The sequence below is a fragment of the Babylonia areolata genome, chromosome 11 (genome assembly GCF_041734735.1).
Source record: "Babylonia areolata isolate BAREFJ2019XMU chromosome 11, ASM4173473v1, whole genome shotgun sequence".
Taxonomy (NCBI): Eukaryota; Metazoa; Mollusca; class Gastropoda; order Neogastropoda; family Buccinidae; genus Babylonia; species Babylonia areolata.
Window position 1 is genome coordinate 7,315,494 of NC_134886.1, and position 14,547 is coordinate 7,330,040.

At 41.5% G+C, this 14,547-nt stretch overlaps 1 protein-coding gene across 4 annotated transcripts in view; it reads left to right on the forward strand.

Annotated features, from left to right (window-relative positions):
* LOC143287483 (serine/threonine-protein kinase mTOR-like) overlaps positions 1-14,547 on the forward strand; it is an 80,361-nt gene that overhangs the window by 1,883 nt on the left and 63,931 nt on the right. For 2 of the 4 annotated variants that reach the window (XM_076595499.1, XM_076595501.1), the window contains exons 2-17: positions 481-733; positions 1,872-2,113; positions 2,911-3,012; positions 4,162-4,260; positions 5,490-5,624; positions 6,444-6,506; positions 6,935-6,952; positions 7,258-7,428; positions 8,030-8,142; positions 8,514-8,693; positions 9,348-9,476; positions 10,180-10,325; positions 10,949-11,026; positions 11,739-11,857; positions 12,242-12,338; positions 13,013-13,218. In XM_076595499.1, coding sequence (XP_076451614.1) covers positions 502-733; positions 1,872-2,113; positions 2,911-3,012; positions 4,162-4,260; positions 5,490-5,624; positions 6,444-6,506; positions 6,935-6,952; positions 7,258-7,428; positions 8,030-8,142; positions 8,514-8,693; positions 9,348-9,476; positions 10,180-10,325; positions 10,949-11,026; positions 11,739-11,857; positions 12,242-12,338; positions 13,013-13,218 — 2,130 coding nt within the window. In that variant the 5' untranslated portion in view covers positions 481-501. The remainder of the gene's footprint in view (positions 1-480; positions 734-1,871; positions 2,114-2,910; positions 3,013-4,161; positions 4,261-5,489; positions 5,625-6,443; positions 6,507-6,934; positions 6,953-7,257; positions 7,429-8,029; positions 8,143-8,513; positions 8,694-9,347; positions 9,477-10,179; positions 10,326-10,948; positions 11,027-11,738; positions 11,858-12,241; positions 12,339-13,012; positions 13,219-14,547) is intronic. The other 2 variants (XM_076595500.1, XM_076595502.1) reach the window with 2 other exon arrangements.

Below are 14,547 nucleotides of genomic sequence, written 5' to 3' on the forward strand. Positions count from 1 at the left end.
GCGAAAGAAAATTAAAAGACACACCAAGGAAGGAAGCTCTAACGCGGTCCATTTAAATGTAAAGTGTCATCTGCTGCAGCTCGCTTCGCGGAGCATCATCTTTGCGCATACGTGATTGGATGTTGAATGATGTTCATGGCGTGTTAGCGATGAACGATGCTTCCCACCTTTAATGTTAAAAGAACTTTTTAAGAAATTTTGGCTCCTGAAACGGAAACAAAATCTCAGGATGACAAAAAGAATAATCAGCAGGGGTATGAATCAAAGTGCCAGCATGTGTACAATGAAGCCTGGCAGAAAGACTTTCCATGGTACACGGTTGAAGCGAAGGAAGTTTTTATTTCATTTTATTATGTTGGCACCCGAAACCACAATGGCGCGCTCAAATGTTTTGTCCAGAGTGCTCGACTGGCACTAAAAAAAAAGAAGTTCAATTCGAACCCTGTTATATATATATTGCATTATGTTTCTGCACGTCAGGCAGGAAAATAACAAGGCAGTATGACGAGCAGCACGCAGCAGATGATGCACCAGTTTGTGGCTGGTCTGAAGAACCGGAGCGAGGAGGTGCGCCTTAAGACGGCCAAAGACCTGTACCACTTTCTGGCCAACGACCTTCAGGAGCTACCCCAGCCTGACATAACCCTCTTCCTGGATGAGTTCAACCACCATGTGTTTGAGATGGTATCCAGTACCGACATCAATGAACGAAAAGGGGGGATCTTGACCATTGGTGAGGAAGGATTTTTTTGGGTTTTTATTTTTTTGGTTTGCTTACTTACTTTCAAAGTTATTACTTACTTAAGTTACTAACTGCCCAATATGCCCTCTGGCTTTAAGGGCAGCAATGGAGAACTGCCAATCTTTGTCTTTTTAAAGGCCTGTCTCTGAGTAGTACCCCATGTTTGCTTCAGGGTCTTGAGTTCTTCTTTGACGGTTCTGCGCCAGGTGTTTTTTGTTCTTTTAGGCTTGTTGTAGTGCAATTCTTTGCTGTTTTTTTGCCATCATTTTTCCAAATTACCATATTTCTCAGTTTCAAACTTTCCAAGTTGTACTTTCTGTAATAGTATCTGTGTATCACTGTATCAGTGTGTGTGTAATAGTATCTGTGTATCACTGTATCAGTGTGTGTGTGTGTGTGTGTGTGTGTGTGTGTGTTTGATAACCAAGTTTTTGAAATATGTATTAAATTTAGTCATGAAAAATGTTAACTTAATGGTACTATTTTTTGTTGATTTAAATATTTGTTATCATAATTATGATAGATATGGAAGAGTTTGGGTTTTCCATCTGACTTTTATTTTAAACCTGATATACAGTGATTGGTTGTGAACAGAACATAAACCCATTTTAACACTTTGTACCCTATAAGTGGAGCTGTACTGCAGATTCTGTGGACCATCCCTACATCAGCTTAGTGCTATATTTCATACTTACAAAACACAGACATTGTCATCAACACATGTTGGATCCCCTTAAAAACAGGTGAACAACATTTGAGCTTAAGCCAACAAAGTAAAACCATTGAATGAAAATACAACTGATTCAGTGATTGAGAAAGCGAAACTGAATGTGTCCACTGCAGAAAGGAAATATATCGGTTTCAGACCAAGGGAAGCAATCCTGTGTTATGGATATATTGGTACTTTTGGGAACAAAGAATTAAAAGTGAGGTTTATGTGTTAAAGTTCAGGGTCACAGTAGTGTGTGGGAACACCATTTGCAGATGATCTACTTTGCAGTGTCCTTTTTTTTTTTGTCTTTTCGGTAAAATTCCTGTTTTGTATTGGGTTACACTTGTCAGTCATAAGTTTTATAATGTGTTGTTTTTTTGTCCAAGAGTATTATGTGTCGTGTACCTTTGGTTTCAGTGGCATTGATATCTGTTGATGCTGGAAGTGTGTCGACACGCTTGAGTCGCTTCGCCAACTACCTCAGAAACATGTTCATGCCATGCGGGGATGCTGTTGTAATGGAAATGACGGCCAAGGCAATGGGAGTACTGGCCCTTTCTTCCGGTACTTTTGCTGCAGAATATGTGGAGTTTGAGGTTCGACGAGCTCTGGAGTGGCTGTCCAATGTGGAGCGGAATGAGGGACGGAGACATGCTGCTGTGAGTAGAGATAGAACTTTAAAGAAATAAACTTGTTCATATTTGATTTATTTGAAGTGTTTTTACACTGTCCCTGTCACTGTATTTGACAGATGAGGGCAGTGTGTTTGTGATTGTATGTGTTTGTGTGTGTGTGCTTGTGCCTCGAGTGTGGAGAACTGTAGGTGATGCCATTTGTTGTACATTTCTGTTTTTGTAAGATATATTTGACTTTATGCAATAACATACTTTTACGAGTTCTTTTATTGTATCTGCACATTTTCCCTTTTAATTTTCTTTTCTTGTTGTTGAAGAAAGTAATTTTGATTATGATTAATAGATCAGGAAGATAACAGTGACACTGAAATTTTTGTGTCCATTAACTCATTGTTGAGTCAGACTGCATGCACTTGTGCTCAGTTAGATTTTAAAAAAGAGGGGTATTGTAAAAAGATACTTGTTCTCAAGATTTGATTTTGTAGCTCACTTGTCCTTTCAGTTATTTTAGTAGTGGTGGTACAGTTGCTCTCTCTTTTGTGGGATATTTGAGTGAGCATTGGAATGAACAGAAAGTGAAATGACTGAACATTGGAATATTGGAGAATTTGTTATACTGAGGCGGACAATCGGCCTGATCAGCTGATGTTACTGGAACTGCAGTAGATTCAAACTTTCGTGGAATAGAGCAAACTCGCTGGTTGTAGCTTTCTATGGTTTGGCTGAGTAAACCCATTTAATGTAATTTAGCCAGACAGGGTTTTAAGAAAACCTCCTTATATGTGGGAATAAACTTACTCTGATTGTTGATTTCTTTGCAGGTATTGATATTGAAGGAGCTTGCTGTCAACACCCCCACATTCTTCTTTCAGCAAGTGCAGCAGTTCTTTGACTGTATCTTCACTGCTGTCAGAGATCCAAAGGTCAGTGGAACACATTTGATTAAAAGACCAGGTTGCATTCATGAATAAAGAAATAAAAAAAGAAGTACATATTAGAAAAAAAAAAAGTAGGAGAATAATTCCTGATTTTGCCAGACACAAGTAAAACAGTACCTTACCTTGGGTGGTGTCTTCTGGTGATTTTACCCAGCCATCAGTTCTTTCTCAATCTTTTCAGCCATTTAGAGCCATAAGGAGAAGGCGAAATATCTGGAATATAGCTTGGTTTGGAAGAAAATAGACATGTATTAAAATGGGGATAAAACAACTCTGAAGTAACCCGAGGTGGGGCTGTGGGGGGTTGTTTTAGTCAGCTACTGTGAGATTTTATCAGACTTGTTTTAGTGTATTGTATGGTACATATGTTCATTTTTATGTTGGTGTCTACAACGAGCCTGTGATTGCACACATTAATTTCCATGTGGATTGATAAAGTGTTTTTGAATTGAATTGAATTTTTGAATTTGAGTTTGAGAGAGTGTTGAGCTTCTCTCCTAAGCTTTCCACAAGGGAAATAAGGTGTTTGACTGCAAGCAAAGCAAACTGAGGTCATTTTGTTATTGTAGAAGGGATCAGATTGGTTGTGTTGGTTTTCATCACATCAAATTTTTATGACACAAGATAGGTAAAAGTTCACAAAACTTGATAGGTAAAAGATCACAAAACTTAACCATTTCAGCACAGTAGCCATTTATAATCAGATAAACTTATGTTGTATTGACAACTTTGCTATTGTACACCTTTGGCAGACACTGTGACAAAGTTCTTTGTAAAGAAAAGAAAGATATATTGAATGGTGTTGAATATGAATACTATAAAGATATGCTGTACTGTGTTGAAAATTGATATAAATAAATGTATATATTATATTTTTTTGTTTTTTGTTGTTGTTGTTTTTTTTGCTGTTGGCAACCATGGGTGTTATTTCTGGTGAGTATTTGGAATGCCTGGGAATGACAAAGATAATCAGTGATGGTTATGGTGTGAACTAATCAGTGATGGTTATGGTGTGAACTGTACATCTTAAAGTGGTGCTAACTAGCTAACTAGTATAACTAACTAGTATTTTTGAACATGTTTCTGTTGCTCTGCACATATACTTGATCTATATGTATTTTTACGTTCTGGCAGCTTATCATTCGGGAGAGTGCAGTGGAGGCATTGCGGGCTGCGTTGGCATTGACATCTCAGAGAGAAACCAAGAATACTCAGCGCACTCAGTGGTATAGGGTAAGTTTAAAAAATGTTCATTAACTTTCTGTGTTAATGATAATGTATTTCCATGTTTGCAGATGAAATAAACCGTTTCCAGTTCATGTTTAAAATCTGTCATTGTTGTGCAATGCATTTTATACTTGAATAAGAGATACGTAATTATTTTGCCTTATGGTTTGGCACAAAGAAAAAGCAGCAGAAAATACTTTTTGGGTTGTAGACATGAAATAATAGGGCTTGGTGTCTGGCTCACAACACTGCTAGGTTGAAAGCAAAATGAATTGACATAATCATTTCATTTAATCATTATGTTTCTGTTCGTCTTTTTTACCTGCAAAAAATAGTTGGTAGATCTCTATCAGTCTATGTGCCCTCTGCTGTCACGCTGGAATGTAAAGAGCATGAACTAATAAAGCTGATTTGGTTGGTTTTCACAAGATTTTGATTATGCTCCAGCCCAAGTGGTTTTAAATATAAATGAAAATGTTATCAACTCAACACAACACAGCACAACAAACGACAAAGTGGTGTAAAGAACCATGATTCTTAAAACGGGTTAGAAGTAGCAGTAAAGTTGTGGTGGCCTAATGGTAATGCATCTGCCTTGGAAGAATCTGAGTGCTCAGGATCAAATCCCACACTCACTTGTATTTTCTTCCCCACTACGAATTTGTTAAAAGACCTTGAGTGGTGGTCTGGACGCTTGTCATTCATGTGAGATGATAAACTGAGGTCCCGTATGTAGCATGTACATAGTGCATGTAAAAGAACCCACAGCAACAAAGGGGTTGTCCCTGGTAAAATTATGCATTAAAAGATCCTTTCAGTAGGAAAACGAGTACACTTGTAGGCAGAAAGAAAGAGGAAAATATGTGGGTGATGCTGCACTTTGGCAACAAGCTCTCCTTTGGGAGAGCAGCCTGAATTTCACACAGAGAAATCTGTTGTGACACAACACAACACAACACAACACAACACAACACATGCAGCACAGTGTGACTCAACGCAATGCAGTGCAGTATGCTACAGTGCAGCATGTATGATATTTGTGTCAGACTATGACCATCAGAGCAGCAGAGGAGGCAACTGCTGTCCCAACTATCTGGGCTAGAATTTGATTATAGTGGAGAGTACCTTGCCCACGTTACATCCTCACTCTCTCGGCCAAGAGGGCTTCAGGACAGTTGGTGTTGGATGCAATACAGTATAATGCAAAAAAACTACGTGTGACTGTGTTGTTCCAGCAATGCTTTGACAAGGCTGAGGAGCAGGTAGACGAGGCCCAGCTGAAGGAAAGGAAGATGACAAAGGATGAGTGGGTGCACGGCTCTCTGCTTGTCATCAATGAACTGCTGCGCTGCAGCAACATGGAGGGAGAGGTCAGTGAGGGTAGAGAGTGTCAGGGTGAAATCCTGTCCCCTTTCACTGTTTGTGACATTGTTCTTTCCCATGAACCGGTTCGGTTATGCCCCTGATATGAGATCCACATGTGTTCAACATTTTGTATTTCTATGCATATCATTGCAGTCAGTGGGATATTGATACTGGACAAAATCTACTGAGTGTATTAGGTGAAAATCAACACAGCACAACAAACGACAAAGTGGTGTAAAGAACCATGATTCTTAAAACGGGTTAGAAGTAGCAGTAAAGTTGTGGTGGCCTAATGGTAATGCATCTGCCTTGGAAAAATCTGAGTGCTCAGGATCAAATCCCACAGCAACAAAGGGGTTGTCCCTGATTTTATGCATAAAAAGATCCTTTCAGTAGGAAAATGAGTACACTTGTAGGCAGAAAGATGATATGAGATCCACATGTGTTAAACATGTTGTATTTCTATGCATATCATTGCAGTCAGTGGGATATTGATACTGGACAAAATCTACTGAGTGTATCAGGTGAAAATCATTCTTTGAAGGGGGCAAAGGTACAGTGACTGGTTTGAATTGTATTGATTTCATAAAAGGGGTGTTTGGCATATTTTGACCTGAACAGTTGATAGTGTAATGGAATTTTCAACAGTTTTCATACTCAGATTTCACTTTATGAGGTTGATACAGTATTTGTCACAATGTTATTGCAGATTTCCTGATTTTGTTTTCCTGATAGTGTGAAGCAGTAAGTACCTACATACCAGGATTGGTAGAAAGTAGAATTTGTGCTGCATAATTTACACTGTTTATGGTGCTTCATTGCAGCGTCTGCGCCAAGAGATTGAGGATGTGACTGCACAGCAGATCAGCCATGAAAGATCCTCCAAGGTCAGTTTAGATGCAGTGTGTGTGTGTGTGTGTGTGTGTGTGAGTGTGTGTGTGTGTTGTTTGTGTGTGAGTGTATGTGTGTGTGCATACGTGCATGCACATGTGCATGTGTGTGTTTGGTGTGTGTGTGTGTGTGTGTGTGTGTGTGTGTGAGTGAGTGCTGTCATATATATGCATATTTATGTTATCGTTAATCGTTGTTTTTATCCTGATAAAAACTTTTAATGATGCCTGAAGTCCAGATTTTGGTCTCTTCATACAGCTGTATTTTCTGAGAATACATCTTTTGAAGTTACCAGTGTGCAACTAGTATACCAGTTTACCACTGAAAACAGACTATAGTTACCTAAGTGGTGAGATAGAAAAGTGTTGTCAACATGTCAGTTTTTCCATCGACACTTATGACGCTGTTATTTTTTTCTTCATAGGATTGGGTGACCTCAAATGTGAGTTGAACTCCTGTAAAATTTCTTTCTCAGTCTGTCTGTGTGTCCCTCTTTTCCTTACATTCAATGATTATGTTTTAGACAAAACTAGGGTAGGCTGTCAAGGTGCATTGGGCTTATGCTCCATTCCCCCCCCCCCCTTTTTTTTTTCAGCGGATGTGGTGTAGCATATATGGATAGGTCCACATGCTTTGACACCTTCTTGAAACTGAAAACTGCAATATATTCCAGAGATTTTGTCAGATTTTTATCTTTTGTATCTGAAGTGAAATAAAATGCTGTGATGTCAGGGTGTGTGGTTGCAGGACATGGGTTCCAAAATGAGGTCCAACGGCACTGTGTCAGCGCTCCAGCAGTTACAGCAGAAGTCATCTCCCCTGGCCATATTCAGCAGCGGAGGCAAGAACTCTTCCCACAAGGCCCCTGTGTCTGAAAGCAAATGCTGCAGAGATTTGATGCAGTCAAACTTCGACAAGGTAGAGAGTACCTTCAAGGCTAAACAACAATTAACAGTGAAATGATTTTTGGCTTAACGCAGGAGCGTGCAGTAAGTTTGTAGTTACATATGATTTGTTGAAGTGAAAGTGTGGTGTGCAGAGAAAACACCCCCACCACACCCCTCACACATATACACACAAACTCGCCTACATGTAGGAATTTAAAGAAATGTATAAACAGTTGTTGAAAGTGTTGGTAGATGCATGAACATTGTTAGCTGCGTGCATATGCACATGTGCAGGTATGTATGCTTGTATACGCTTGTACTGAAACATAATCTCCTCACTTCCCCCCTTGTTTTCCTTATCACCCCCCCTCCCAACACTCACCCTCCACCCCTGCAACATGCATACAGACATTCATAGATACATGCATTTATAAAATGGGCACACAGACACCAGACATGACAACAGTATGGAAGGACAAAAAGAAAAAAAAGATGTAGGCATTATATGTCAAGATTTACTAGGTTTTGTTTGTAAATAACTTTACATAAATGGTTGCTTCAGGCCAGTGATCTGATCCTCCATAGGTTTCCTTTGGTAGTTGATGGTGATATTTTCTTTTGTTGATGTTCAGGTTTGCAATATCATGCTACGCTGTCGTGCCAGTCGAGCTTTCTATGTCCAGCAAGCTCTCCTGGCAGCCTTGCCACGCTTGGCCGCCTTTAATCCTGGGGTCTTCTCTCGCGCGTAAGTTTGGCGTTTCTGTGGTGTGTCTTCATATTAACGGTTGTAAAGCTTAAAATTACTCATTGTTTTCAGTTGATATCATTGTTGTAAGTTGTATTGAAACAGGTCTTATGGTTCACCAGACATGTAGTGGTCTGTGACTGACATGCAGACAGTAAATATATATATATAATATATATTCACTTACTCACTCACATGTGCATACAAACACACACACACACAAACGCAAACACATACTGAAACAGGTGCAGTCACAGTTATCAACACAAACTCAGCACACACACATAATACATTCATGCATGCACAGATGTGAGGCAATGGCATGACATTGGTGTGTCCCTATAATGTGAAGGTACTTTTTGCCGTTTCAGATACCTTACTGAAACCATCAATTTCCTACTGGCTTCGCTGAAGCGCGATCGTGATCGCACCCAGGCGTTCCAAGCCATTGGTTACCTGGCCATTTCCATACAGGGGGAAATCTTCCGTCACCTCCCTCGGGTGATGGAGATCATCCGCACCTCGCTGCCTCCTAAGGACCACTCTGCAAAGTGAGTTGTTCCATACAGTCCCTGATGTGTGTGTATGTCTGTGTGGTTTGTGTCTGATGAGTGTGTTATTGAACAGCACTTTGAGATGTTTATAAAACATATGAGTATAAAATGTATTGTTGTTATTACTGTTTTACCAGGAAATGAAAAAGGCTAGGAGAGTAAAGGATGAAAATAACAATAAAGAGAAGTAACTCTGTCCATTTACAAGCCACCATGTTTTTTCTATATTTTGTTTGGTCTGCATATTTGCTACTGAACAAATGAATTATGATTTATTTTTGAAAAGTTGGACACCAAGAAATACTCTGTCTTTTCTGTGGCTGTTCATGCCCTGCTCTTTTGGTGACCTCAGTTTCTACTCCCCACCACTTCCATGCTTGGCTTGAGCCTTGTCAAGGTCTTCGGTGTGGGCAGATTCATGAGGGATTGTTGTTGTGGGGACGTGTTGTGGTCTCACTCTTTGGGGTCACTCACTCAGTCTGGTTCCGCATCTGTGAGATTATTGTCGTGATACCTGATGTGTTTGACAGGAAAACCCCGTAATGTTTGGTGGACCCGTCAGTGTTCACCTGCTTTTGACACTGTTCATAATGAATCCGAATACTGTGTGGTTGTTTGAGGAATCATTTTGACACCTGACATGTTTGACAGGAAAACACGTAACTTTGTGGTGGACCCGTCAGTGTTCACCTGCATCAGCATGCTGGCCAGGGCCATGGGGCCCGAGATGACTGCCAACATCAAGGAGCTGCTGGACTCCATGTTCGCCACAGGGCTCAGGTCAGTGTGTGTGTGTGTGTGTGTGTGCGTGTGGGGCGTGGGGGGGGGGGGGGGGAGAGATTATCTGCCTAGGTCATTTATCAGCGGTGTTGCAGACAAATTTTTAATTTAGTTTACCTGTTTGTTTGGTGTGGAAAATGTTCAGTCTAGTATGGAAAGGGTCTGGAGAACAGTACTTTGTCGAGTCACATCTGTGGAGACCGATAATTTGTAAACAAGCAGCTTGGTACTGGGGAATTGTAAAGTGTGCTTCAGTAAGCAGTGAATTGAAAGGGTGATGTTGTGATGGCAGTAAGCAGTGAACTGACACGGTTTTAATGAGGAAAGTGGCAGAATGGTTAAACACTTGGGGTTCGAATCCTGGTCTTGCCTTTCTCCTCAAAAGTTTGACTGTAAAATCAAACTAAGTGTCATTTGGATTAAATGGTAAACCCAGGTCCTGAATGCAGCACACTCTTGACGCACCAAAAAAGAATCCATGACAACATAAGTGTTGTCCCCTGGCAAAATTCTGTAGAAGTCCGCTATGATAGGTAGACATATATGTATATGCATGCTCTCAAGGCCTGACTAAGCATGCTGGGTTATGCTGCTGATCAGACTTCTACCAGGCAGAGGAAGTATAGATTTGTCGGAATGCAGTGATGCCTCTTTGATAAACTGAAACTGACAGTAAAGTGACAGAGTGACGTTGTGCCCACAGCCCAGCCCTGACGGCAGCCCTGAGGGAGTTGGCCATCCAGATCCCCCAGCTGAAGAAGGACATCCAGGACGGGCTGCTCAAGATGCTGAGCTACATCCTCATGGGCCATCACCTGCGTCATCCGGGGGCCTCCGCCCCGTCTGGCAGTATGTCCTCACTTGTTGCTTGGTGTTATTGTGGTTTTTGTTGTGTGTTTTGGCTCTGTTTATTATATATTTTGTCATGTGCTATGTTATCCGCTTTTCATTTAAAAAAAGAAAAAAGGGGGTGATAGCCTTCATAAATGTGCTCACTTCCCTTGATTTGTTGATTAAAGAAGACCATGATTGGGCTTACAATGCAAATAGATAACAGGTGGGTTGAAGCCATCTCTTAAATAAACCAACCAACCAAACAAACAACAAGAAACAGACAAGGTGATTTTATTTGGAAGAATACTTTTTTCTTGGCTCATACTGAGATTATCCTTGTGGTCAAGGTTTGTTTTTCTTTTTATGTATGACATAATCAGTAAGTATAAAAATCCTATCAAAGACATCATTTTGTTGTTTTCTTATCCACAGTCGTATAGACACCTCATGTAAGTCTTACAGTACATGCCTGTCTGTCTGCGTGTGTGGATGCTGTAAAAGTAGTTTGGAACAATGTGTTTTTATTGATCTGTAACATACTATTGTATTGTTACCTAATATAATCCTCCCAGTGTATGACTGTGTGTGTGTGTGTGTTTGTGTACGCCCCTGTGCATGTGATGTGCATATGTGTTTAGACGCTGGACCTGCGGAGTCCCATGATGTGACCAGCATCACTCTGGCTCTGAGAACACTTGGCAACTTTGACTTTGAAGGTTGGTACTTTTTTTTTTTTTTTTTTAAATCTGGTGGTGATGTGGGTCAGGGGAAGGGAGAGTGGCCAGACAAAAAGAAGGAGCAAGCGTACAGGCAAACAAACAAGTTAGCAAGCAACTGAGCACAGCCCCATTTCACTGTCTTTCGCAAACTGTTTCATCCTTGGCCACCAGCCAAGCAACCAGTCAGACAAACTACCCAACCAACCAGGCAGTTAATGCTCCAGCCAACCAGCAAAGTACTTTTCAGGTGACAGTTGTGTATGATATTTAATAGAAAGCAGGATTACTAGGAGATGCCTGATCAGCAAAGTACTTGTTAGGTGACAAATGTGTATGGTGTTTGAGAAAAAGTAGGATTATCAGGAGATGTCAAAAGAGGGCGATAACCAGCGGGACAAAGGGGAGGTTACCTACTTCCGGGAGGTTATCGGCCGTAGTTTCGTCTGCTCCGCATAGGCGGATAGTAGTTTGCACAGGACAGGAATGTCAGACCCCTGCCGGAGTCTGCACTAGTTGGGTCACGGTCAGTATGTTATTTAAACGTAATTTTAGATAGAAAATTTCCTTTAAGTAACAAATATGGTGTTTAACAGAAAGCAGAAATATTGGGCAATGGCCAACCAACAAAGTAGTTATCAGGTGAAAAATGTATTCAGTGTTTGACTTTGAGCAGGATTATCGGGGGACGATGGCTTGTGGTTTATCCCAGGTCACTCCTTGACACAGTTTGTCAAACACTGTGCGGAGCATTACCTGGGATCCGAACACAAGGAGATACGCTTGGAGGCTGTTCAGACATGTGCACGTCTTCTCACTCCTCTGCTGAATGTGAGTGTTTTGCAAGTTAAAAGAAATAATTGGCTTGTGTTATGTGTGTGTGTGTGTGTGTGTGTGTGTGTGTGTGTGTGTGTGTGTGTGTGTGTGTAATCAAATTTTAATGTACACACTTTTTCTTAACATTCCCTGCTTTAGTTTATTTGTATTATAACTTTGTACACGCCAAACAATTAATCTGAATGTGTGTGTGTGTTTGTATAGACCATAAACCAGTCTTTAGACTTGAGTCAAGTGAAGCTGAAAAGTTGTAAGCTGAAAAGGATCTCTGTTATTGTTGTTAACTTTAAACTTTTATATTTTTGTTTGATATAATATCGAACACCGGCAGCCTATCATTAGAATCTGTTTATAATTATTTGTATATAATGTATGCAGCTTCTAGCGACCAATCAGAACCAGATCAGCGTGGCTGCCATCAGCACAGTGGGTGACGTCCTGGGAAAACTGCTGGTGGTGGGCACCACGGATTCAGGTCTGCACACCACGTCTGCTGCTGTCTTTCTTTTCTTGTAGAACTGGTAACGTGTCAGCAGAGGAAGCTAGAAAACCATGCTCGCCAGAATTTTATTAACTTCCACTCGACCTTTAGTTGGTGGTCTGGACACTAGTCATTCAGAAGTGATGATAAACCAAGGTCCTGTATGTATCTTGCACTTAAGTATCAGGTTGAGGTGGAGGGGGGAAGGGCAGAGAGGGGTGAAGGGAGAGAGATAGATGTGGAGTAGAGAATGTAACTGACAGATAGTGAACATATTCACACTGGGCTGGAGGAGGGGAGAAGCAATGGAAAAGAGATTGATACAAGAGAGAGAGAGAGAGACAGAGACAGAGAGGACTGATATGAAGAGTGAATATAACTAACAGATAAGTACAAATTGATCATGAGAAGGATGAGAGGCAAGGGGCTAGAGGCAGAGAAAGAGATATAAACAGAAAAAGAATAGTTGACATATTAAGCTTGGGTGGAAGGAAGGTAGTGAGAAGAGTAGAAAGAGAGAGTGTGAGTGTGTGTGTGTTATAAAGGGGGGAAAGGGAGAGAGAGAGCAAAATGATAACTTTATAAAGATTGTGTTCTTGATCAATATGACTTCTAACATTTTTGATCTTCTGACTACTCTTCTGCTGTGTTTGGTGTGGGGCTGGCAGACCCTGACATTCGCTACAGCGTGCTGATGTGTCTGGATGAGCGGTTTGACCCCCACCTGGCCCAGGCGGAGAACCTCAGCACTCTGTTCTTCACGCTGCACGACGAGGCCTTCGAGATCCGTGAGCGCTCCATCTGCATGATCGGTCGACTGAGCAGCAAGAACCCCGCCTACGTCCTACCCACGCTCAGAACTCTCCTCCTTCAGGTCAGTTTCAGTCTCTGTTTCAGTTTCTCAAGGAAGCGTCACTGTGCTTGGGACAAAGCCGTATGTGCTACGCCGTGTCTGTTTGGTAGATGTCGAACCAGCAGCATAACCTAATGCACTCGTCGGACATTGATTGTGTGCATATGTATTTGTGTACTTATCAGAGTGGATGTCTTCTACATTTTGCTTGAAGATGACACTTTTTTTGTTGTGGGTATTTCAGTGCACCAAGTGCGCACTGTTCATGGGACCTCAGTTCATCATCTCATCCAAATGACTAGATGCTAAGTTTGACTTTCCAGTCAAACTTGGGAGAAAAGACCAGACTGGGATTCCAATCCAAACCCTCGTGGACACTGTACTGGCAGATAAGTGCCTTAACCAGCAGTATGGATAACAAGTCAGACGAAATTGTACATAGCCTAATGGGTGCTGTGGCCGAATGGTTAGAGTGCTGGACCCCTGAGTTCGATCCCTGGTTTCTGTGCATCTGGTGGTTTAAGTGTGGAGATTTTTCTGTTTTCCAGGTCAACATATGTGCAGACCTGCTAGTGCCTGAACCCCCTTTGTGTGTGTGCATGCACGCAGAAGAAAACAAAAAATGCACATTAAAGATCCTGTAATCCATGTTAGTGTTCTGTGGGTTATGGAAACAAGAACATACCTAGCATGCACACCACTGAAAACAGAGTATGACTGCCAACATGGCAGAGTAAAGATTCATGAATTTATTTCCCAGTACCTGACAGAGATCCAGTACAGTGATAGTGGTGGTGGTTTCTGTGCTGGTTGCAGTACCTGACAGAGATCCAGTACAGTGATAACAGTGGTGGTGGTTTCTATGCTGGTTGCAGTACCTGACAGAGATCCAGTACAGTTGTATTGGTGGTGGTTTCTGTGCTGGTTGCAGTACCTGACAGAGATCCAGCACAGTGATAACAGTGGTGGTGGTTTCTGTGCTGGTTGCAGTACCTGACAGAGATCCAGTACAGTGATAACAGTGGTGGTGGTTTCTGTGCTGGTTGCATTACCTGATAGAGATCCAGTATAGTGATAATAGTGGTGGTTTCTATGCTGGTTGCAGTACCTGACAGAGATCCAGTACAGTGATAGTGGTGGTGGTTTCTGTGCTGGTTGCAGTACCTGACAGAGATCCAGTACAGTTGTATTGGTGGTGGTTTCTGTGCTGGTTGCAGTACCTGACAGAGATCCAGTACAGTGATAATAGTGGTGGTGGTTTCTATGCTGGTTGCAGTACCTGACAGAGATCCAGTACAGTGATAGTGGTGGTGGTTTCTGTGCTGGTTGCAGTACCTGACAGAGATCCAG